The sequence below is a fragment of the Callionymus lyra genome, chromosome 14 (genome assembly GCF_982586985.1).
Source record: "Callionymus lyra chromosome 14, fCalLyr1.hap1.1, whole genome shotgun sequence".
Lineage (NCBI taxonomy): Eukaryota > Metazoa > Chordata > Actinopteri > Syngnathiformes > Callionymidae > Callionymus > Callionymus lyra.
In genome coordinates this window covers 25,151,350-25,174,404 of record NC_141831.1, presented here as the reverse complement: position 1 = coordinate 25,174,404, position 23,055 = coordinate 25,151,350, and the positions used below count along the sequence as shown (strand labels likewise).

At 45.9% G+C, this 23,055-nt stretch overlaps 2 protein-coding genes across 5 annotated transcripts; one reads left to right on the top strand and one right to left on the bottom strand.

Annotated features, from left to right (window-relative positions):
• Window positions 1-554: 554 nt before the first annotated feature.
• LOC148066791 (platelet-derived growth factor receptor beta-like) lies at window positions 555-17,644 on the top strand. Of its 4 annotated transcripts, XM_087807040.1 has the most exons (27): window positions 562-637; window positions 2,076-2,130; window positions 2,200-2,291; window positions 11,463-11,658; window positions 11,721-11,981; window positions 12,053-12,183; window positions 12,260-12,341; window positions 12,683-12,757; window positions 12,819-12,996; window positions 13,156-13,271; window positions 13,570-13,681; window positions 13,743-13,833; window positions 14,023-14,131; window positions 14,697-14,791; window positions 15,139-15,271; window positions 15,337-15,441; window positions 15,537-15,641; window positions 15,770-15,872; window positions 15,955-16,076; window positions 16,150-16,265; window positions 16,408-16,530; window positions 16,588-16,699; window positions 16,754-16,853; window positions 16,914-17,019; window positions 17,083-17,182; window positions 17,249-17,387; window positions 17,447-17,644. In XM_087807040.1, the coding sequence occupies exons 1-27, from the start codon at window positions 605-607 to the stop codon at window positions 17,565-17,567; spliced, it is 3,111 nt and encodes a 1,036-aa protein (XP_087663166.1). In that variant the 5' UTR covers window positions 562-604; the 3' UTR covers window positions 17,568-17,644. The 4 variants fall into 4 exon arrangements, with proteins under 4 accessions (XP_087663167.1, XP_087663166.1, XP_087663165.1 ...); XM_087807041.1 differs by having other exon boundaries at window positions 555-637; window positions 16,408-16,699; XM_087807039.1 differs by lacking the exons at window positions 562-637; window positions 2,076-2,130; window positions 2,200-2,291 and adding an exon at window positions 10,195-10,482.
• A 2,497-nt stretch (window positions 17,645-20,141) lies between these two features.
• LOC148066790 (microfibril-associated glycoprotein 3-like) lies at window positions 20,142-21,763 on the bottom strand. Its single transcript, XM_087807804.1, has 3 exons — window positions 21,627-21,763; window positions 21,199-21,448; window positions 20,142-20,996 (listed from the first exon to the last, which is right to left on the bottom strand). Exons 2-3 carry the CDS (start codon window positions 21,386-21,388, stop codon window positions 20,377-20,379), a joined length of 810 nt encoding a protein of 269 aa, XP_087663930.1. The 5' UTR covers window positions 21,389-21,448; window positions 21,627-21,763; the 3' UTR covers window positions 20,142-20,376.
• Between the last annotated feature and the right edge of the window lie 1,292 nt (window positions 21,764-23,055).

The window sequence follows — 23,055 nt, the reverse complement described above, 5'->3', positions numbered from 1 at the left end:
GTGTGCGTGCTTGCCAGTCTGAGACCAGGGTCACACACAAAAATCCCCTGTTAGTTAGTTTTCCATTTGGTAAAACTGCTGCTGTGTGTGTTGTGTGTTTTTGTGTGCGAGTGTGTGTCTTGGACTCTTTCACTTCCTGGAGGGGGATTCGACTGAAAGACAGATTGAAAACAGACTTTCTCTCTCTCCCACTCTCAGCCAGTGTTTCTCGCCAACCGTCTCTCGCTGTGAGTTTCCATTCGTCGTCAGACTGGAATGAGGAGAAGAAGAGAGAGGATCAGGATGTGTGACTGAAGACGTCTAAAAGGTTTGGAAGAATTAAGTGTCTTTGTTGTTGATTGTGCTGACAGAGCATTACAACTGATGCAATGTGATTCTGCATTTAGTAGAACATTTAATGACATTGGAGTCAAATTGCAATATTAATAATAACACTGACGTCAGTGACATCAACAGGACCTGAAGTTCTGCTGTTTTCATACTTTTTAAAGTCCCGCCTGTCCAGTGTAACCATGTGAAGATGTTTGGAGAAAATGTTAGTGAGGACAGATGTTAGAGACACGCCGAGAGAAGAGACAGAGTCGGACCAAGAAGTTTGTGAATAATGAAGAGGAAGACAATGATGATGATCATGAAGGTGAGAATGATGAAGATGAAAGTGAGTCTATTGGATGATGAAGATGAGACTAGAGAATATTGAAGATGAAGGTGAGACCAGATGATGATGAAGACGAAGGAGAGACTAGAGGATGATGAAGTTGAGAATAGAGAATGATGAAAGTCAGGCTTAAGGATGATGAAGATGAAGGTGAGAAGATAGCATTATTTTACAGTATGATGAACAATCAAAACATTAAATGTTTCAAAAGTGTGTTAAAGTGTTTCCTGGATCAACCTGTCAACGATCACACTAGAAGACTTTATCACGTGTGCATGACAAATGATGTATGAGTTGTTTTTCTGCTGCAGTACTGATGTGTACAAATGTTTATTCATGGTTAATCTCCTAAACCGTCGCTGACTGGCAGGAGAAAGAGTGGAGAGGACTTCAGAAACAGATGAGTGTCAGAACTGATTCAATTAATGGATCAATAGCTTTCAATCCTACAATGAATCAACTAATGAACAAGTCCACAGACTGATCAACAAATCGACAGGCTGGCTCGCTGCACAACATATAAACTCCCCCACAGCACTGTCCGCTCCAGAGTGCTGCTGGTCACCATCAATTTCCTTAAGAATCTTCTTCTACAAACTTCACTCTTCTTGTCTACATGACTGGACCAATCAATGAACTAACACACAGACTAAAACACACAAACTTTTTTTTAATTTTTTTTTATTATCTCTTTTATTATTTCTTTTTTCCTTGCACTTTATTTTTTTCAACTGTGCTGTTGTAAAAGTGTGTTTCCCCTCTGGGGATGAATAAACATTTTCTATTCTATTCTATTCTAAACACAGAGCTGTCACACAGTACGTGTTAAAAAAAACAAACACAAAAAACAGAGCTGGCAATTGGCAACAGACACAAACATAGAGGCAACAGTCTGTACAGTGCAAAAACATTCAAACCACATCTGACTGAATCTCAGCTAAGCTGTGAGCTGTGACATCACAGTAAGAGATTTGTGATGTCATCACTCAGATGAATGCGTTCAACAGCTTGTAGTTGACTTGAGTCTTTTCTCTGCAGGAAATACCTCGATGTTTACTTTCTTCTCCTGTGGTCAGCTCACATTCCTCTCCACATCTTTGCTCACACACTCACTCACACACACACGTATGCACACACACGCATGTACACACACATACACACTCACGCACCCACACACCCACACGTATGCACACACACACCCCCCCCCCCCCACACACACACACACGCCACACACACACACATCTATGCTCACACACATACACACTCTCACACACACCTACACACACATATGCACCCACACACACGTCCACACACACACATATGCATGCACACACCCTAACACACTCACTCTGCAGCCCCTGGTGCAAGTATTACATGTGTTGGACACATCAGCTGATGTTTGTGCTTTTGTTTTCAGCGAGCAAGTGGAATGGCATCACACAGACTTGACCCAACAGGCTCAACCCTTCTGGGTAAGTTAGAGTGTACATTGTGTGATCAATTCTGACACGTATGTGAACGACAGCTGCTTCTGTCGTAAGGTCTCATTCTGTTGGCTCACGGGGTCGTCTGTCTGGAGCTGCTGCCATCGTCGTCTCCGGTCATCCTGCAGCCCAACTCCAACTTTACAGTGGTGAGTTGATGATCTCTGACGCCATTCAACATTTCCTCAAGTACTCTGTGTCGACAAACCGTGTGGCGAAATCAAACCCAGTCTTACAGATGCCAAGAGTATGAATGTGTCCCCGACAAAAAACAAACTTCCAAGTATATCTTGAATTAAGTTGAATTCTCCATTAAATTAGACATGTGAGCCCAAAGCTAATTATATAGAATGAATTTGCTATCTTACGCGAGGCCTCAGCTCCCTACAGCCAAGCAGTCGAGAAAAAGTCATTTCATGGACTTGCAAAACAACAAGGTGCATTTCCTCTAAACAACACTCTTTGTAACAATGACCCCAAAATTCAACTGAACAGCTCTCAAGTTGATTTCGGATCACCGTTACAGAGAATGTTATTTAAAATGATGGCATAGTAACATCAGCAGTTGTGGAGGACACCATCAGAGACTGATTTGACACCACAGACTGTGCTGCTGAAGTCTCAAGGTGAGGACATTGTGGACTGGAGTGAGAGGAACCACCTGCAGCTGAACACCAACGACACTCAAAGACCAAGGAACTGGTCTTGGACTTTAGGAGGTCCAGGATAAAGCCACGTCCAGTGTCCATCAGAGGCGACGAGGTGGAGATAGTTGACAACTATAAGTGCCTCGGTGTGTGGCTGGACAGTAAACTGGTCTGGTCCTGCAACACAGACCATGTGTATAAGAACATTCAGAGTAGACTGTACTTTCTGAGGAGGCTTCGATCATTTAACATCTGCAGGAAACTCCTCTGCATGTTCTACCAGTCTGGCCAGTGTCCTGTTCTATGCTGTGGTGTGTTGGGGTGGGAATGTGTCCCAGGGAGTGTCAACAGGTTGATCAGGAGAGCTGGTTCTGTGGTTGGTATGAAGCTGGACTCACTAGTAATAGTTGCAGAGAGGAGATCTCTGGACAAGATGGAGTACACAAATGTTTCTACCCAGATGCATCACCAATAGACTCAGGGACTCATTCATTCCTTGTGCTATTACCCTCAATAACAACAGGTTCTGGGGCAGGAGCAGAGTGAAGGGATGATGTTCTCTGTGTTGTTCTCGGTGTTATATTGACCTTTTTAGTATATATTTTATTGAGTATTGTTTAGATTTTTTAAGCGCTCTATAAATATTACTTACTTACGTTATTCAATGTTTGTATCCTTTTAGGTCTCTGTGTCATTTCCTTTGATCTATGCACTTTTTATTTGCACTTACTGTCAACAATCACACTAGAAGACTTTATCACGTTTGCATGACAAACGATGCATGAGTTGTTTTACTGCTGCAGTACTGATGTGTACAAATTTTTATTCATGGAGTAATCTCATAAACCGTCGTTGACTGGCAGGAGAAAGAGTGGAGGGAGAGGAGAGGACTTGAGAAACAGATGTTTCAGAACTGACTCAATTAATGGATCAATAGCTTTCAATCCTACAATTAATCAACTAATGAACAAGTCCACAGACTGATCAACAAATCGACAGGCTGGCTCGCTGCACAACATATAAACTCCCCAACATTCCTCCCTGTGATGTGTGCCTGACAGCGCGTCAGCGCTTTCATTGGCCTGGACCTCAATGGAGATCCTGGAGCCTACACAGTGCAGGACTGGTGGTCAGATGTTTTCATTTCCTATTTTTTCCTTCGGTGTTTACTCCGCAGCTACCCACATGGTCCAGCTGTAACTCGCTGTCGCTGCCTCAGTGACGTCATCAGCGCTGCATATCGGCGTGTTGAATGCTCACTCCATGGCAAATAAATCCTTTTCTCTGAATGACACAAGAGAAAAGTTGGATTCATTGTGTCTTTCACAGACATGGCAGAGAGAGGAAGAGTTTATTCATTTTAATTAACTCTGTCCTGCTGGCTGCGATGTTGAAGGGAAGCCCCGCCCCTGTCTTCGTGGTGGTTTGGCTGTTGTTTATAGAGATAGTTGTTAATGCAAAATGATTCAGACACAGGAATTCACTTCTTTTGAGTCCCAGATGAACTTGGTTGGTTCTACAAGAGCTTTCTATTGTGTTTCAGTCTATTGTCCGTCTGGTCCTGTGGCAGTGTTCTTGAAGGACTTTAGTGACTTTTAATCTTCCATTATTCAAATGGAATCTATTCTTTTTCTGGGAGACTTCAATTTTCATGTTGATGACATCACAACTTGCTCTGCTAAAGAACTTTTAACTTGAACGTTGAATGTTTCTGAACCCACTCACCAAAAAGGCCACATTTTAGACAATTCAGAAAAATCTTCTGAGTCTGAAGAGACGAAAGACTGAGCGTCTCTGGAAGTCCACTAAACTTGAGGTGCAGAGACTTCACCTCAGGGATCTGATGTCTTCATACAATGAGATGGTGGAAACTGCCAGATATGATTACATTCGGAAACTGGTGACAGTAAATAAGAAAAACCCCAAAGTGTTGTTTGACATGATACATTCTCTCATGTGATCTGCTCCTCAAATCACACCTGTCTTCTGTGAAGCTGACACCAATGCATTTTTTAGATTTGTCACTGGCCAAATCAAATTGATCAAAGAGAAATATTTGACAAAGACATGTCTAAAGTACTGAGAAAACTGAGAAAAATCTCTAAATTTAGGAAAATTATGTCACAGCACGATCTTGAGCTTATAATCCATGCGTTTGTGTCTACTCGTTTATACTATTGAAACAGTTTATTTTCATGTCTAAACAAGAGTTAATACAAAACACTGCAGCGAGAATTGTGACCTGCTCTAGTAGAAGAACTCACATTTCCACAATCTTAAAACTCTTCACTGGCTGCCAGTTTCTTTTAGGATAAATTTTAAAATTCTGGTTCTTACTTTCAGAGCTATTCATGGTCAGGCTCCTCCTTACATCAGTGATCCGATCCAGCCTTACTGTCAGGGTGCAGAACGGAGAAACCCAGGCGCAGAGTTCGGTTTGTAGAAACTTGGTTTTAATTCCAAGGGGGAAGGTAAAGACGTAATCCAACAAGAAAACAGACAGGAAAGAGGTACAAGTACTTATCGAGTTCATACGAGTCCGATACGAACGTGACATCAAGACGAGGACGTGACAGAAAGTGGGGGTTTAAATAAACAAGTGAGCAATCAGCAACAGCAGGGGGCGGGACTAACAAGACACAGCTGGGAACAATTACAACTCAGACAGGGGGGAAGTAAGACTAGCACAGACACAGAAGGGAGCTGATTTCACAATAAAACCGGAAACACAAGGAGGAACAAGTAGACTCATGACAGTACCCCCCTCTCAATGGACCGCCTCCAGCGGACCTAGGCCAGCCGGGCCGCCCAAAGAGAGGGGGACACGGGGGGACAAGACGATAACAAGAAAGACAAGGCGAGAAAACAAAACAGGGCAAAAGGCAAGGGACACACAAAACAAACAAAAAAAAACAAAAAAACAAGAGAGAGTGTCGGAGCTAGCTCCTTTTACTCTTACCTTTGACCCTGGACTTATACTGCTCAATAAGTCCAGGGTCAAGGATGTCCCGACCAGGAACCCACGACCTCTCCTCCGGTCCATAACCCTCCCAGTCTACCAGGAATTGGAATCCTCGGCCCACGCGTCTGGAGTCAATTATCTTTTTTACGGTGTACACAGTCTCACCCTCAATAACACGGGGAGGAGGGGGAGGCCTGTAAGCCGGAACCAGAGGGAAGGTCTTAGCCGGTTTTAGCTTGGATACATGAAACGTAGGGTGGATGCGCATGGTCTTAGGTAGACGTAAGCGTACAGACACAGGGTTAACAATCTTAACAATAGGAAAAGGACCAATGTAGCGGGGCGACAGTTTACGACACGGGTGATCGAGCTTAATGTCCTTGGTGCACAACCACACACGGTCTCCCTCTTTGTAGGGAGGAGTCTCTGAGCGCCGGCGGTCGGCTGCAGTCTTATAAGCCGAGGTAGAGTTCTGGAGCTTCAGGCGTGCTTTGGCCCAGGTGTCCAGACAACGCTGAACCAGCGCCGCTGCCGATGGCACCTGGACTTCCCCTTCCAGGTCCGGGAAGAGTGGGGGCTGATAGCCGTAGGCGCACTCGAACGGTCCGGTTGAAGCGCAGGTCAGTGAGTTGTGGGCGTACTCCACCCAGGGCAGGTCCTTGGCCCAGGAGGAGGGGGACTGGGAAACCAGGCAGTGCAGGGAGGTCTCTAGGTCCTGGTTTACCCGTTCGGTCTGTCCATTGCTCTTGGGGTGGTACCCCGAGGACAGGCTGGGGCGAGCACCGATGAGGCGACAGAACTCTGCCCAGAACTGGGAAGAAAACTGGGGGCCCCGATCCGAGACTATGTCCCTTGGTAGGCCATGCAGGCGGAAAACGTGGTTCAGGACCGCTTCCGCAGTCTCTCTGGCGTCGGGAAGCTTGGGTAGGGGAACAAAGTGTGCCATCTTCGAGAACCGGTCAACGATGGTGAGGACAGTAGTCATGCCCTCGGACAGCGGGAACCCGGTGACGAAGTCCATTGGGATGTGGGACCAGGGTCGGTCGGGCACCGGCAGGGGCTGGAGCTTTCCCATGGGTTGAGCAGTTGACGGCTTGTTGGCAGCACAGATGGGACACGCCGCCACGTACTCGGACACGTCCCGCTGTAGACCAGGCCACCAGAACCGCCGCCGGATGAGCGTCAGGGTGCGTTGCTGCCCCGGGTGACAGGACCACCTGGCTGAATGGCACCAATGCAGTACCTGTTTACGGAGGGTTTCAGGCACAAACAGGCGGTTAGTGGGGCAGGAGGCCGGAGGAAGAGTCTGCCGCAAGGCCCTCCTGACCCTCTCCTCGACCTCCCAGACCAGGGACCCGACCACCAAGTCGGAAGGCAGCACAGTCTCAGGGGCTTGATCCGAGTTCAGCGAGTCGTACATCCGAGACAGGGCGTCTGCCTTAATGTTCTTGGTACCAGGCCGGAAGGTCACAACAAAATTAAACCTGGCGAAAAACAAGGACCAGCGGGACTGGCGAGGTCTCAGGCGTCGTGCAGTGCGTATATATTCCAAGTTCTTGTGATCTGTCCATACCACAAAGGGGTTCTCCGCTCCCTCCAGCCAGTGACGCCACTCCTCCAAGGCGCCCTTGATGGCCAGCAGCTCCCTGTCTCCCACATCATAGTTCCTCTCCGCCTGGTTCAGTTTGCGGGAGAAGAATGCACAGGGGTGGACCTTACCGTCTGTGATAGAGCGTTGGGAGAGGATGGCCCCGACCCCCGTGCTAGAAGCGTCCACTTCGACCAGGAACTGCTGGTGGGGATCAGGCTGCCGGAGAATTGGGGCAGAGGTGAATCGTTCCTTCAGTTCCCGGAAGGCTCTCTCGGCGGCTGGGCTCCAGTAGAAAGGCTGCGAGTCAGAGGTCAGGGCACAGAGGGGAGAACAGATCGAGCTAAAATTCCTAATGAATCTCCGGTAAAAATTTGCAAAACCTAAAAAACGTTGGAGTGCCTTTCGGTTATCGGGAGAGGGCCAATCAGCGACAGCCTGAACCTTAGCCGGGTCCATGGCTATCCTACCGGGACTAATTACGTAACCAAGGAAGGAGACTGTCGCAGCATGAAACTCACACTTCTCAGCCTTGACGAACAGTTGGTTAGCTAGTAGCTTTTCTAACACTAGACGCACGTGTTGGTGGTGTGACTGTTTGTCTGGCGAAAATATGAGAATGTCGTCAAGATACACAAAAACGAACCGATTAAGAAATTCTCTCAGGACGTCATTAACTAGGCTTTGAAACACGGCAGGGGCGTTAGTGAGACCGAAAGGCATTACCAGATACTCGTAGTGGTCAGAGTGAGTGTTAAAAGCGGTTTTCCATTCATCCCCTTGGCGGATTCTAACCAAGTGGTAAGCATTACGTAGGTCCAACTTGGGAAAAATAGTGGCTCCTTTGAGCATCTCAAACGCTGAAACCATAAGTGGTAAGGGGTAACGATTCTTAACCATAATATCATTAAGAGAGCGATAATCAATGCATTGGCGCAGGGAGCCGTCCTTCTTACCGACAAAGAAGAAGCCAGCCCCTGCCGGGGATGAGGAAGGGCGGATTATCCCTGCGGCTAGAGATTCCGAGATGTAGCGGTTCATGGCATCAGTTTCTGTGCGAGACAAGGAGTAAAGGCGACCACGCTGGGGATGGGAACCAGGCAATAACTCAATAGCGCAGTCATAAGAGCGATGAGGAGGAAGACTTACGGCACGGGCCTTACTAAAAACCTCACCCATATCGTGGTACATAGACGGAACCGATGATAAGTCCGCAGAAGTGGTGGAAGATACTGGAGAGACGCTAGACCTAATGGGAGAGCACAAAGTAGAGGGGGTTAGACACTTCTGACTGCAAGCCTTTCCCCACCCAACCACCGAGAGAGGGGACCACTGGATGTGAGGCTCATGGTGCTGGAGCCAGGGAAACCCCAAGATGATGGGGTGAGGGGAACACGCCAGCACATGGAGATGTAGCTCCTCAGTGTGTCCATCAGGGAACAAGAGTCTAATTGGGTGTGTGGAGCGGGTCACCCGGTTCAGGAGGTGGCCGTCCAAGGCCTGAACTTGGATGGGAACCAGGAGAGGCTGAAGTGGAATGTTGAGGGATCTGACTAGCTTCATGGAAATGAAGTTGCCATCAGCCCCAGAATCAATGAAGGCCTGAACCGGGGAGACCCTCCCAGCAGACTCCAGGGAAATGGTGATGGTGGAGCGTGAGGGATTGGTGAACGTGCTGGTTTGACTTACCCCGACCCTCTTCAGGGGTGAGCCTTGCCCCTTTAGACGACCGACTGCGCACCTCCTCGTTGCGCAGCTTCGTCTCGATCCTGGTGACCATGGTGATGACTGCGTCTAGCCCCTCCGGGAGCTCGAGGGGAATGAGTATGGTCCGTAGGCGCGGGGAGAGGCCCTCGAGGAAGACTCGGGTGAGGACGGTCCCCTCCCAGCGACACTCTGCAGCCAGCGTGCGGAACCGGATAGCGTAGTCGCTCACGTGCTGGGACCCTTGGCGGAGACTGAGAAGAGCAGACGCTGCTTCCTCTCCCGGAACGATGCGCTGGAAGGTCCGCTGGAACGCCGTGGTGAACAGCTCCGCAGAGTCGCAGAGGGGCGACCGGTTCCGCCACTCGGCCGTGGCCCACTCTGCCGCCCGCCCGCTCAGCAGCGAGATGATGTAAGCCACTCTGGAGCGCTCATTGGGAAAGGCGGTGGAGTTCAGCTCGAAGTGGAGACTGCACATGGTTAGGAAGCCCCGACAATCTCCAGAGTCACCGGAGAAACACTCGGGCCTTTGCAGGACGACCATGGAGGAGTGTGGAACCGGAACGGACTCACCAGTGGAAGCTGGAGCCGGCGCGGTGGCCGGACTAGCCGAAGCGGGGGGTGGTGCTGCGGTCCCGGCGGCGGGGGTCAAGAGCTGGAGTTGGACGGCCATCGCCGACATCAGTGCTGTGTCTCAAATCGCATACTAGCGTACTAAAAGTTAGTATTTTTAGTACGTTAGTGTGTCTCAATTCTTAGTATGCGAAATTTAGTGCGCCATGCATACTAAATTGGCATACTAACACGCCCACAAAACTGAGTATGGTTCGATGGACACTAACCATACTAAACAGCCGCCATTTTAGTGACGTTTTAAACGGAAGTTACGTCATATATAAATGCATATATATGCATATACTTAAATGTGCATTTTCAGCAGCAGTAGGAGGATAAACACGTCTTCGCTGCTGATACCAGCTTAAATATCTCGCGATTATTTAGATTCTCATATTTTTTCTTTATTTCTTTTTCCAAAGTTGCAATACGTGCTGCCAGCAGGTGTCGGCGATAGCGTTCAAACAGCTGCTTGAAACATCGTTAAATAGAAGTAGAAGAAGAAGCTGTCATGTGATTTCAGGTTAGTGTGTAGCTTCAGGGTTTGATTTGAGACATACCATCTGCGGAGAATTTGCGTACTAGTTAGTATGCATACTAAACTGATGCATACTAACTTCTAGCATACTAAGATTAGTATGCGATTTGAGACACAGCACTGGTGTCCCAGACTCTGGAGCAGGGAGCCGTGCTGCGCCGCCATGGTTTCTATGCCTAGCTGCAGTGTAGCTAGGGTGGAAGTGTTCCTCACCGTCTGCTCCTGGTGTGAACGAGGAGTGTCGGGAAGAGGACTCTCTGCTGGGTTCATGTTGGTCTTGGGGAAGGTAAAGATGTAATCCAACAAGAAAACAGGCAGGAAAGAGGTACAAGTACTTATCGAGTTCATACGAGTCCGATACGAACGTGACATCAAGACTAGGACGTGACAGAAAGTGGGGGTTTAAATAAACAGGTGAGCAATCAGCAACAGCAGGGGGCGGGACTAACAAGACACAGCTGGGAACAATTACAACTCAGACAGGGGGGAAGTAAGACTAGCACAGACACAGAAGGGAGCTGATTTTACAATAAAACCGGAAACACAAGGAGGAACAAGTAGACTCATGACACTTACAACCCAGCTCGATTCTTAGGTCTGTGGATCAGAATCTACTGATGGTTCGGAGCACCAGCTTCCGTACCAGAGGAGAGAAATACTTCCAGGCTGCTGCTCCAAAGCTTTGGAACAATCTTCCTCTCTCTCTGCGTTTGATGGATCTACTGACTCCTTCAAGAAACATCTTAAGACATTCTTATTTGTGCAGGCTTTCCCCTGATTTTCTGGGACCTCTGTGTTATCTTATGTGTCTTGTACTCTTAAAGCATGTATTTTAACTCTATATTGTTTTTGTTTGTTAAAGCGCTTTGTGACCCTAGTCTAGAAAGGCGCTTTACAAACAACCTTTACTTTACTTTACTTAAATTTTTTCTCGTTTTTGCCTTAATAAAATTTGCTGCACCTTCTTTTGTCTGCAGTGTTCTGGTAACCTAATTTCCCAAAGGAGATCTCCAGAGGGATTAATAAAGTCTAATGTAATGTAATGTAATGTAATATTATATAATATAATATAATCTATCACGTTTGGGACCACCACTACACAACCAAAGTTGTTGCCCTAGGCCTACGCCTGTCCCTGAACCAGGATCCAGGAAATAATGCATGATGCCTAATTCAAGCAGGGATTTGACTGTCAACAAAATATGAAATGCTTGTCATCAAACTCATTCTCATATGGTTCTAACGTGTGCTACTCTCTGTGCTTAGACATGCTCAGCCTGGAGTGCGGTGTCGTGGCAGGCCCCGTCAGACTCTCAGGTGGATGGTGTGTTCATGGAGAACAGCGGGTCAAGTAGCATCCTGAGGCTAGTCAACGTCACATGGAAGAACTCAGGACGGTACACATGTGAAGAGGCGTGGTCAGATGAAAGAAGGGCAGTGGACATCTTCATACCTGGAGAAGGTTTGTTGGTGTCACAGTTGAGTGTCAAACCGACACTGAGGCGCTTTTTCTTTCATTCCCAGGGCCAGAGCAGTGGTTCGTCCTTACCGGCACCGGCGTGGTGATGAAGGAGACAGAGGAGGACACCGTCCCCTGTGTTGTGTCAGACCCGCGACTGAATGTGACTTTGCACGAGCGGTCAAACCCGAATCCAGTCACCATAGTGAGCTATGAACCTGGCCGCGGGTTCACCGGTCCCTTGAATGACACGTCGTACACATGTGTGGCCTCCAACGGCTCCTCAGTGGCAAAGTCACAGGTCTACTACGTCTTCAGCATCATAGGTGAGTCACAAGGGTTTGCCAGAGTGTCGGTGCGATGACCCACCTGCCGTTTTCTCCTGTGCTACTGTCAGCCACTAGGGACGTGGAGATGGACATGACGGTGTCCAGTAGTGTAGTGAAGGTAAATGAACCCCTGCTGGTCAACTGCACAGTAAAAGGCAAAGACATTGTCACCTTCTCCTGGAGCTACCCTCGTAAACAGGTGAGCTGGTAAAACAGACAACTGTTGACCTAAATCACTCATCCCTGGTGTGTGGTGTGTTCACTCTTGTAACCAGGAAATTGAGCCACTCACAGACTTTCTACCCAATGAAATCCGTTCTTTTGTCAACATATCCAGAGCCATGCCGCATGATTCTGGTGAGCCTATATGTCTGTTTTTGTCTGTGTATGTCTGTCTGTGTGTGTGTTGTTTATCTGCCCACCTGTCTGTGTCTGTCTGTATCTATCTTTTTTTATCTGTCTGTGTAGGTTTGTTTGTGCTCTTCTTTGTCTTTCTTTTGTGTGTGTATTTGTGCAAGTCCATCTGTATGTGTTTGATCCTGTTTTTTTTTCCTGTGTGTTGATCAGACGTGTGTGTTGATCAGACATGTGTGTTGATCAGACTCGTGTGTTGATCAGACGTGTGTTGATCAGACGTGTGTTGATCTGACATAAATAGATAGATAGATCTATTTCCGATCAGCTGTGTGTGTTTGCAGGAGTATATGTCTGCTCCGTCAGTAAGATGGGGCAAGAGGAAAGTGTGGAGAAAAACATCACAGTGAGAGTTCTGGGTAAATATAAAGACACCTCTTCGACGTACACACAAACATGTGACGTGAATTCTCTGCGCAGACCAAGGGTTTGTGCACATCCATCCGACCAGTGACACAAACGTGTCAGCCCCCCTGCACCACAGCGTTTCATTTGGAGTGGAGGTTGAGTCTTACCCGGCACCGACCATCACCTGGTCCAAACACAACCGGAGCACTGTGACTGACATTGTGTCCACTAAACGGCTGTCTTCTACCAGGTGTGATACAACAGAGAACCTTATCAATACAGTTCAAGAACACCTACATAGACCTGTGTCCATATACAAGCCTACATTCAAACCTGATGGACTGTGTGAGACATATGTCGACTACATGTGTGTTGTGTTGCAGGCCTCTGAATCTGCTCTGACCTGCAGGTATCTTAGCATGCTGACCCTGGTTCAGGTCCGAATGGAGCAGACGGGAAGTTACACTGCAACAGTCTCCAACGAAGATGCAGTGGAAACTTTGGATTTCTACCTGCAGGTCAAAGGTCAGGAGACAATGTTTATGCTCATGCTGCTGTGTCTGCACATTTTTGTTGTGTATCTGCATGAACCTGTTTGTGTTGTGTGTCTGCACAAACCTGTGTGTATGTTTTGTGGCTGCATAAACATTTTTTGTTGTGTGTATGTATGAACCTGTATGTTTGTCTGGACGACCGGTGTCTGCTCTGTGGTTTTGCATGAACCGATATCTGTGTTGTGTGTTTGAAAACCTGTGTCTATTGTGTGTCTACATAAACCAGTGGGTGTTGTGTGTTTTCATAAACCTGTGCGTGTTGTGTGCAGCACACCCAAAAATCACATCATTGTCAGAGGTCAATAAGACTGCAGTGTTGTGTGTCAGTGAGGGAGCTCCGCCTCCAGTGGTCATATGGTATACCTGTCCCAGTTCACAGAGGTACAAAATAAATACACAACAACAACATATCAGAATGAAAGTACCAGTATTTTGTTCGTAGGTGCAGCAGCAACATGACAAGTGGCTGGTCGAGGCTGTCAGGATCCTCTGTGTCCATCCAGGAGTACTTGGAGGAAAGAAAACTTACACAGGTGACATTATTAATATGATGATGGTGAAGTTGAAGAAGAAGATGAAAATGGAATGATAATAATGATGATAGAATGATGGCGATGATGGCGACGATGATTACTGTATATAATGTTTATTAAGTGTAAAACAGTTCCAACCTTGAGCACAGATGACTTGTGGCTTGTGTCTACATGTTCTTGTGTGTCCAGGTGAGCAGCAGGCTGGTTCTGAACAGCTTCACTTCTTTGTCGGCTGTTCGCTGCGAAGTCATGAACTCGGAAGGTCGACGAGCCAGAGACATGCGAATGGTGTTGCCCTGTGAGTGAGTCCGATGCTGTCGACTGCTACAACTCAGGCTGGCAAAGACTTGTGCTGAAGACCTGATATCTTCTCCTGTACATACAGTAACTGACCTAAGCAGTTGCAGTACAAACACTAAACTGAAGGGTTTTAAGCAGTCATTTGACAGTGAGGTGTAAATACCAGCAACACACAAGGAAAGAAACACGTAACTTAATTTCGCTTTCCTAGTAAAACTGCTGCGACACATGTCCTCTGGATGAAAATGTTTTATTAAATAATGTGTTATTGATACACAAAAACACACATGAAGTTGCTCGTTCATCTGTACTAGAACCCTCCACTTATACCTCACAGATAACACTGCATGAAGCTTCCTACATAACAACTTAAGCTGCTGCATGAGGGTCTAACATCGTCGTCTGTCACCCTGTAGGTACTTCTACCGCTCCCGCATGACTATTCTAGTATTACTGCATGAAGTACACTAAAGGCCTGAGATACTGCTGTAAGTACTACTATTATGGGTGTACTCCCACAGAAAGATAGTACAGACCTGAGCATTCTGTGTGTGCGTGTGAAGCTCTGTTGTCGCAGGTCACCGTGCTGTCGCTGGTTCTGGTTCTGGTGGTCATAGCTATTTTCTTCCTGGTCATCCTCATCTTCCTCTGGAGAAAAGTGAGTTTATAGTTTAATTTGAAGTCAATAATGGCTGATGATGTGTACATCTGCAGTTCTCAAAAGCCATTATTTAAAAGACCAAAAATAGGTTAAGTCTAGTTATGAATATAGATCATATTTCTGTCTGTGATCAAGCCATTATGCTGATAAATGTTGTTTTATTTCCTTTAATAAATCTAAAAGTAAAACATTTTACTCCATCAACTCTTCATCCAAAATTATCCTTTTTTATCAGCATTAAAAAGCAAACAATATATCAAATAATCAGCGCTACAATATTTTTTCAGCCAAAAAATATTAAGTTTGAGATTTTGACCAGTGAGCACTGTGCATATCTGCCTCAGAAACCACGTTATGAAGTTCGTTGGAAGCTGATCGAGTCGGTGAGTCCGGATGGGCAACAGTACACCTACATGGACCCTGAACAGCTGCCTTACAACACTGCCTGGGAGGTCCCACGTGACAGCGTGGTGCTTGGTGAAAGTCACACTCAATGGTGTAGCTACCTGTGAGGTTGCTGACGTTGCAGCTTTGTGTTCCAGGTGAAGTTCTCGGCTCCGGTGCCTTTGGTCAAGTTGTCAAGGCGACGGTCTCCAACCTGGTTCACTCGCATCCCATAACTAGAGTGGCAGTGAAGATGGTGAAAAGTATGTGTGTGACCCACCTGTCCATGTCTGACTCTCAACTCTCAACTGGCTGGGTGTTTCTCTGACTCACCTGTCTCTCTCACCTGTTTGTCCAGACAACAGCGCTGCTGTTCAGTCTCTAAGGTCAGAACTGAAGATGATGGCTCATCTGGGACCACACATGAATGTGGTCAACCTGCTGGGCGCTTGCACACATGGAGGTACCAGCTACAGAAAGTCCTTGAATGTTGTTCCAGATTGATAAATATTTTTGTTTTCCAAATGTTATAATTTTCCTTTTTAGAATTGTTTTCCACCTGAATAAAGAATGCAATATTCTGCCCTCCAGGTCCTTTCTACCTGATCACTGAGCTCTGTCGTCATGGTGACCTCCTCAACTACCTGCAGAGGAACAAACACACCTTTCTACAGAGTGATGCACCGACCAAGAGGTTGAAACACACACTTGAACACACACACATGCATAGAAACCCATGCACACACACGCACAAACACACATAATCCTGTCTGCAGTGACACAGACGGCGGCTACATGGACATGAACAAGCCTGACGGGAGTCAGTACGTCACCATGAGCAAGCTCAGCTACACGGAAATTGAACCTGTTGTTTACGAAACTCCCTCTACTCCTGAAGGCAAGTAAACTAGATGTAAACTAGGTGTTTAAAAGTATAAAAAATATGTAAATTTGGTGCGTTTTTCCTTCAGACAAGCAGGAGAAGTCAACATCTTTCCTGCATGACTCTAACATCCTTGGTCCGGACGACTTGCTCAGCTTCTCATACCAGATAAGCCAAGCCATGGACTTCCTGTCAACACGCAACGTACGATATGATAGTTTTTTTTATATTTTGTTGTGGTCATAATTAAGTACTAGTCTCTGCTGCCACTTCATTTCTACACACATGTTTAGTCCTGCTTGCTCAGCAGTCTTTGCTCTGTGTCTAATTTGTAGTTCTGGTCCAGTGTGTTCACAGAGATCTGGCAGCGAGGAACGTGCTGGTGTGTGAGGGGAAGCTGGTCAAGGTCTGTGACTTCGGTCTGGCCCGGGACCTGCAGAAGGACCAGGACTATGTAGCACGAGGGAATGTCAGTACAGCAGGTGGATGGTGGTTTAGATGTTGGATTCACTTGTTCTGTCTGCAGTCGTTCCTGCCGCTGAAGTGGATGTCTCCCGAGAGCATCTTTCAAAACGTCTATAGCTGCCAGAGTGACGTTTGGTCCTATGGCGTCCTACTGTGGGAGATCTACTCACTCGGTAAACTCCCGGTCTGCTTCTCTTCCACGGTATCTTCAACCTCTCTTTTTCCAGGAGGGGGTCCATACCCTGACATCCCACTGACCCAGAAGTTTTACTCAGCTCTGAGGGTGGGACACCGTATGGCAGCACCAGAACATGCGCCAGAGCAAATGTATGTCTAGCGGTTCTTGAGCGTCAGTGTCTATCATGTAACCTGTGGTGTCTTCTGAAGGTATGAGCTGATGAGACAGTGCTGGCAGGAGAGTCCTCAGGATAGGCCTCTCTTTTCCTCTCTGGTCCAGACTCTGGGAGACCTGCTGCCGGTCGACTACAGAGAGGTAGCAGATTGCTGGACGAGCTAGAAATATTATTGTCGACAACAACATTACTTTTTTATGCAGCGCTACCAAAAACTGAGCGACAGCTTCCTCAATGGTGGACACCCTGTGGTGGTGAGGTCCAGAATCTGCTCATCCACACCTTCCAAGGATCAGAGTGAAGGTGAGCCGCAGTTTTTCTGGTTCTCGAATGAAGCCTTCATCATGAAAGTGTCTCCTGTTTGTACAGGAAGTTATACCTCCCCCACGACTCTTGACGTGCCAAAGGAGGAATTGAAGGAGGCTGGTCCCTCCTGTGGAACTTACGTTCTCCCTGTCACTAATGTCACCATAGAAACCAGAGAAGGAGCTGCGCTGGACGCACTCAGGTAGATGATGATGAGGAAAGTGACGAAGAGCTTATGTTGATGAATATGATGCTCCTCAGCCCGTTACTGACAGAGACTAAGGATGCACCCGGGTCACAGACAGTGACCTCTTGTGGAGACGGATTGGATTTGAACGCACAGCCCTGCCGCCCTGAGGACGATGAGGAGAGTTGTCTGTGATGAAGATTCTGTGAGAGCGAAATCTGATTTGACAATACAATGTTTCTGAATAAATAATCTTGTTTGTCTGCATAAGATCCACTAGCTGAAGCTGTTTTAAACCAAGTTATAAATGTTCTTCTGCAAATCCTGCTTCTCATCATTTAGAAGGAACATACATGTGTGTGTGAGAGAGTGTGTGAAAGTGAAAGAGAGTGACCCTGTGTGTATCACTGCCCCCAACCCCTTCACTCTGAGGAGCTGGCAAGGTTAGTAGAAACACAAGAAAATTTGGACTAAGTGAGTTGAGCTGGAAATGTGAAAAAGCACCATAGTTGACCTAACCATAAATTCTACCTGGAGGTTCTAACATCCTCCTTCTGGTTGACAGTTCGACGGTCCCACTCGGAGTTGAATAAGGAATGTGTGTGGTTAGGACCTTGGCCTATATCTGCAGAAGATGGCAGCATTGAAGAGCGCTGAAGCAATGCGGGTCGGCTTTGGAAGTGGAGATTTATATCACTGTGTTGACCAAGAAAATAGGGGTGACTCCCCAGACCTGATGTCTTAGGTTCAATTCTTCTGCTTCAATAGTATTCTTGGGTGGGGGGTAGCTCAGATTAACAGGGCGTACCGGAAACTTCCTTACCTTGTGGTCTGAAGGCTTACTTCATCTCTGGAGTGGCCATTTAGTTGACCCTCCTGACTGGGGCCTCAGTTGACATACAGTATGTCCTTGGCTCAAGGGCACCTTGCAATCAAAGTTACTAAATAGAAAAGTTCAGTTAGAGGGCAGAGTGCAATGAAGTAAAAACCCCTGGTTCTTTGTCCCAGGTTCTAAAAGGAGTACCAGGCCCTCTACCTGCATTGCATACCTGTCTCTTCCATTTTGTTTTATAGCGTTTTTTTATGCTTATTCAGCACCCAAAGCGCTTTACACAAAGTTACGCATTCACCCTTTTACACACACTGATAACCGACAAGGCATTTTCCTCTCGCCCTTTATTTTCCGCGTACACTCGTTTCTTTGCATCGGGTCTAAATAGACCATGTGCCCTGCCACTGTAAATGTGTTTCTGGCAGCCAAAGAGGATGTTCACCTAGACCCAGAGACAAAAGGGACGCAATGGTTAAAAATGATTGCAGCCATACAAGAGCTTTATGGGTTTGATGACTCTTATATAGCCTTGTAGAAAGCTCTTTTGGTGGCTGGACCTCTCTTAAGTTCTGTTGTGTTTAAAGGCCAAATTGTAAAGTACGTCCTGGACTGTGCTTTTCAAAGGGAGTTAAAAAAGTGTGTGTACCACCAACCTGTTGCTACACTACTGTTATGATCTGTTAGGAGGAGTTATAGGTTGTGGTGATTCTGTTCCAGCTGTGCATGGCCTACATTAGCACCTACCTACAGGGTGCCCATAAGGCGGCTGGCTAAAATGAAAGAGATGATGAGACCGTAGCAAGAACCATATGCTGACTCAAAGCATCGCCTGCTAGTCGAGCTCTAACCAGTGCTATCAGTACTCACATTGCTATGCTAGGGAGTGAGTGGTGTTAGGGCCACACCACAAATCTGAGCCACAAGCGCTACCTTTAACTCATAAGTCAACTCTGACATTTCAAGTAAAGCATGGAGACTTGTGTCTTCATGTCCTCAATTAGTTTCAAGCATGAGTGGTGTCTCGATCTGTGGTGTCTTCCATCACTTAAAGCTACGTAATTATTGGTCATAAGACTGAGAGTATTATAATTTATTTTAAAATATATTTGTCAGTGACAAACATCTCTATTAGTTTTTTGTTTTCAGCCAGTTTTGACAATGGTTGTGAATTTTCCACTACACTTTTGATATTCACTGCTGTGTATATTAATTGGAAGTTGGTCAATTGTGTCCATTAATTTGTTAAAATGCAGTTGTCATCTAGAGCAAAAGCCTGCTATTGCTTTTTAACCCATTTGTCAAATTTCTTTTTCTCTTTTGCTCTGTTTTAATCAGTTATATAGTTGCTATACTTCTTCATGTCGACTGTAAAACCTGGCCCAGGATGTTCTCATGATAAATTGGTTGGATCATCATGTGACTGTACAATGTCCTCACAAAGAAACTTCTCCTAAATAGAGGAAACAGCGCTCTGTGACAAACAACTTCTTGATGTGTCTTGTAACCCATTGCAATTTTAAGTTGATTTTTATTCTATCGGTCACATTTCCTTGAAGCCATTGAAAAAAAATAAAGGAACATATTAGAAAATAATGAATTCATTAAATCATTAATTATTGTGCTGTAATGTAGTTCAGTGACTAAAATGTGTCCCATGTCCCCTAAAAATGTATAGTTAGGTATGAGTCAATATGGCACCTTTCGTTGAAGCTATGGTAGAATTATATTACAAGAATTATGTTATATTGGTTGACTCTCCCTAACCTAAGGCAGCCGAGTTGACATCTGTTCTAAGAGCATAAGAAGGGAGCTCAGCTCATCAAAGTCCCCAAAACACAACAGTCACAATAGGAGAGCATAGAAGTTGACAGAGATTGTAGCCGTGGTTCTAAAGGCCAAATGAAGATGGACTTGGATGGACTCGGGCATTACCAGGAAAATACATAGTTTGACTTCTTTGCTTCAATTACAAAAAGGTTTATTGAACATTTTGAATTTCAAATTTCCGATTCGCCATTTCAGAAACAAATCTCTTATAGGTGAAGCAGACTTATTAGCTGGATCTGTGACATCATCAACATTCTAAATAATTGTAGGTGGATGGACATCTGGTACCACTGCATTCACTCAAGATGCTGAAGATAAACAAGTTAAAAAGTTGGTGTAAATCATTCAACCAACTTCAGACTCTGTGTGAACCGATGCTCGGACTCCATCGGCCGACAGCAGCGCCTGACACGTCGAGGCCTCCTCCTTTTCTGCCTCCTCCTTCTCTGCCGGACTCCCACTCCCTCCCGCCCCCTCCACCGTCGCCTCCTCACCCACCGTACGACACTGCAGGATGAGCGGGGGCAGCGGGATGCTGCGTGCCAGCTCCTCCATGTGGCGAGCGAACTCCATGGTCTTGTACTGCGTGACCTTGGCGAGCTCCTGTGTCTTCTCTTGCGTGATGATCGGGATCCGCTTGGCGACCTCAAACGCCTTCTGAAGTTTCTCCGCGCCTTCGGTGCGAAAGAAATCGTTGATGGCACGCTCCGTCTTCTTCAGGTGGCTGCTGACCAGGCAGAGGCGCGACACGTTGAGGATCATGGTGACGGTGAACGCCACGAGGCACACCACCACGAAGTAGAGGCCGAGGCCGCTTTCACTGTGTGCCACTCGCAGGATGACCGAGTAGCTGCTGGTGGAGTTGTGGGCGGTGGATGAGGCCAGACAGGTGTAGCGGCCGCGGTCCTTGAAGGAGACCACACTGATGTTCAGAGCGCCGGAGTCGCTGACCTGCCATCGTCCTTCTACGGGAGGACATATTGAAGGATCCGAGTCAGCATAAACAAACCTTCTTACCAACAACAGAACAGGCAAAGACGTAAAAAAACAGTTTAGTGACATGAGGTAATTGAAATGAAATGTTCTTGAAAACTTAAAAGAGACATTAATCCATGAGACATATACCCCATATATGAGACATGAACAAGTGGAACATCCTGTCATCACCTTCAGTAGCCAGCGCTCCTCTGGAGTTGAACCAGCGGACCTCGCTGAAGCCTTCAGTGACGTTGCACTCGATGACTATGTCAGTCCCTTCCTGGGCCACAAGGTCCCTGCTCAACGGCGCGTCCACCATTCTCAGCAGAGCAGAGGCACCCTGCACTGCCACCAGGAGCAGCAGGAGAGTCAGTGACATGATGAAGGTTCCCCGGACAAACCTGCAGAACAGGACGAGGGTCACTCCCACAAGTTCTCTCTGAAACACAAAATGTTTTTGTTAAAATTAAATCAAAGTTAATCTTCTTCTAAAATGACATATAAAACAGCAGAAACTCCTTTGTGTTTAATTTACAACAATACCTACTCATACTAATAACTTTATTTGCACTTTTTGAAAACACGTTTAAATAGTAAAAATGTTTTGTTGAACTCACCTGAATCCAGTTTCACCTGGTGCTTCAGTCGTCCTCGGAATGGGTCATAGTTAAACGATAGCTAACAATACCATCCAAAATATGACTTTTTCCAGTCTGTCGTCCGGAGCCAGTGACTTTACATCAACACCTTCTTCTTCCTGGTCGAACATATGGTGGGCGGGGCCTAATGCGTTCACCTGTTCATGTTCCGCTGCTTCATGATTACAGTACACAACTGGCCAGACTGAAAAACGTTAACTGACCACAAGAGGGCAGGATTACGTCAATGATGATGGATTTCGCCATCTTCTCGGTGAAGGCTTCACCTTATGATTATTATTAGGGAAACGAAAGTCGTTATTAATTTTCAATGTTCTTGTTTCATGCGTAATAAACAATTAAAAGTATCTCTGTCGGTCATCTACCTGACGTCAGAGCTCACTCTTATCACCAACTATATTTCCATTCCCACGCCATTACGTCAATTACGCTTATTTTTCTTTTTGTAAAGTTTAATGCAGCTGTGCACAGTTTAATGTTGTTCATTTAAATGACGTTGTAAACGGTTTAATGTTATGTGTTATGTTTGATGTATATTGTACGTCTGGGCCACCGTATTTGGGTCCTCGATGAGGAGAACGGTTTTAGAATAAATTGCGAGATTTAATGAAAGAAATGTAATGTTCTCTAAACAATTTCCCGAAGGAGACCTCCTGAGGGATCAATAAAGTTCTACCTACCTAGATCGGACCTGTACTGTTAGACCTGTTTGATAGCTTCTTAGCTTGTGTGAAATGTATAATAAAGTATAAATGACTGAACATACACTATCCAACAATCATGAGCAAGAAACATATTAATTGTAAAGTCCATAATTTAAATATTCATCCACTCATTTTCTGCAGCTTATTTCCTTAGGGGTAACTTTGGCTTTTTTTTTTATTCTTTTTTTTTAACAAGGTGGAGTGGGCAGCAGGGAAGAACTGATAATTGAAGAAGAAGAAGAAGAAGAAGAAGAAGAAGAAGAATGGTTATAGTAATGTTGTAAACTTTGATAAGTAATTTTTCAAACATTGTCACTGGTCATAAGTGGAAGTATAACTTGTGGCTCACTCTGCTGTGATGTATCTGCTGCTCCCTGTAAACTTACAATTGATGGTGTAGTCCACCGTAGATAGTTTAAATAATATTTAATTGATGAGAATACTCTCTTTTTTTGTTTTAATTATTGTCTCTTTATTATTTGTAGTTCCTGTGTCCAACGGAAGAATAATTAAATTGTTAACGGTGTATTTGATGTTGGAAATAATAAAATCAGAATCCTAAAATGAATCAGAAGCAGTTCTTAGACACAATTCAGCAAGCAGGAAGTTCTAGTTTAAAACAAAAATGTGTGAAAATAAAATCTAAAAAATATGAAAATGAGTCTGTTCTTGATTTATCATCT

Coding starts and splice junctions, on each gene's coding strand:
- LOC148066791 (XM_087807038.1), top strand. CDS start 10,297: ATGCGATTTGAGACACAGCACTGGTGTCCCAGACTCTGGAGCAGGGAG. Junction 12,184..12,259: donor GGAGCTACCCTCGTAAACAG/GTGAGCTGGTAA, acceptor TCTTGTAACCAG/GAAATTGAGCCACTCACAGA. Junction 14,132..14,696: donor CATGCGAATGGTGTTGCCCT/GTGAGTGAGTCC, acceptor GTGCGTGTGAAG/CTCTGTTGTCGCAGGTCACC.
- LOC148066790 (XM_087807804.1), bottom strand. CDS start 21,388: ATGTCACTGACTCTCCTGCTGCTCCTGGTGGCAGTGCAGGGTGCCTCT. Junction 20,997..21,198: donor AGGAGCGCTGGCTACTGAAG/GTGATGACAGGA, acceptor GTCCTCCCGTAG/AAGGACGATGGCAGGTCAGC.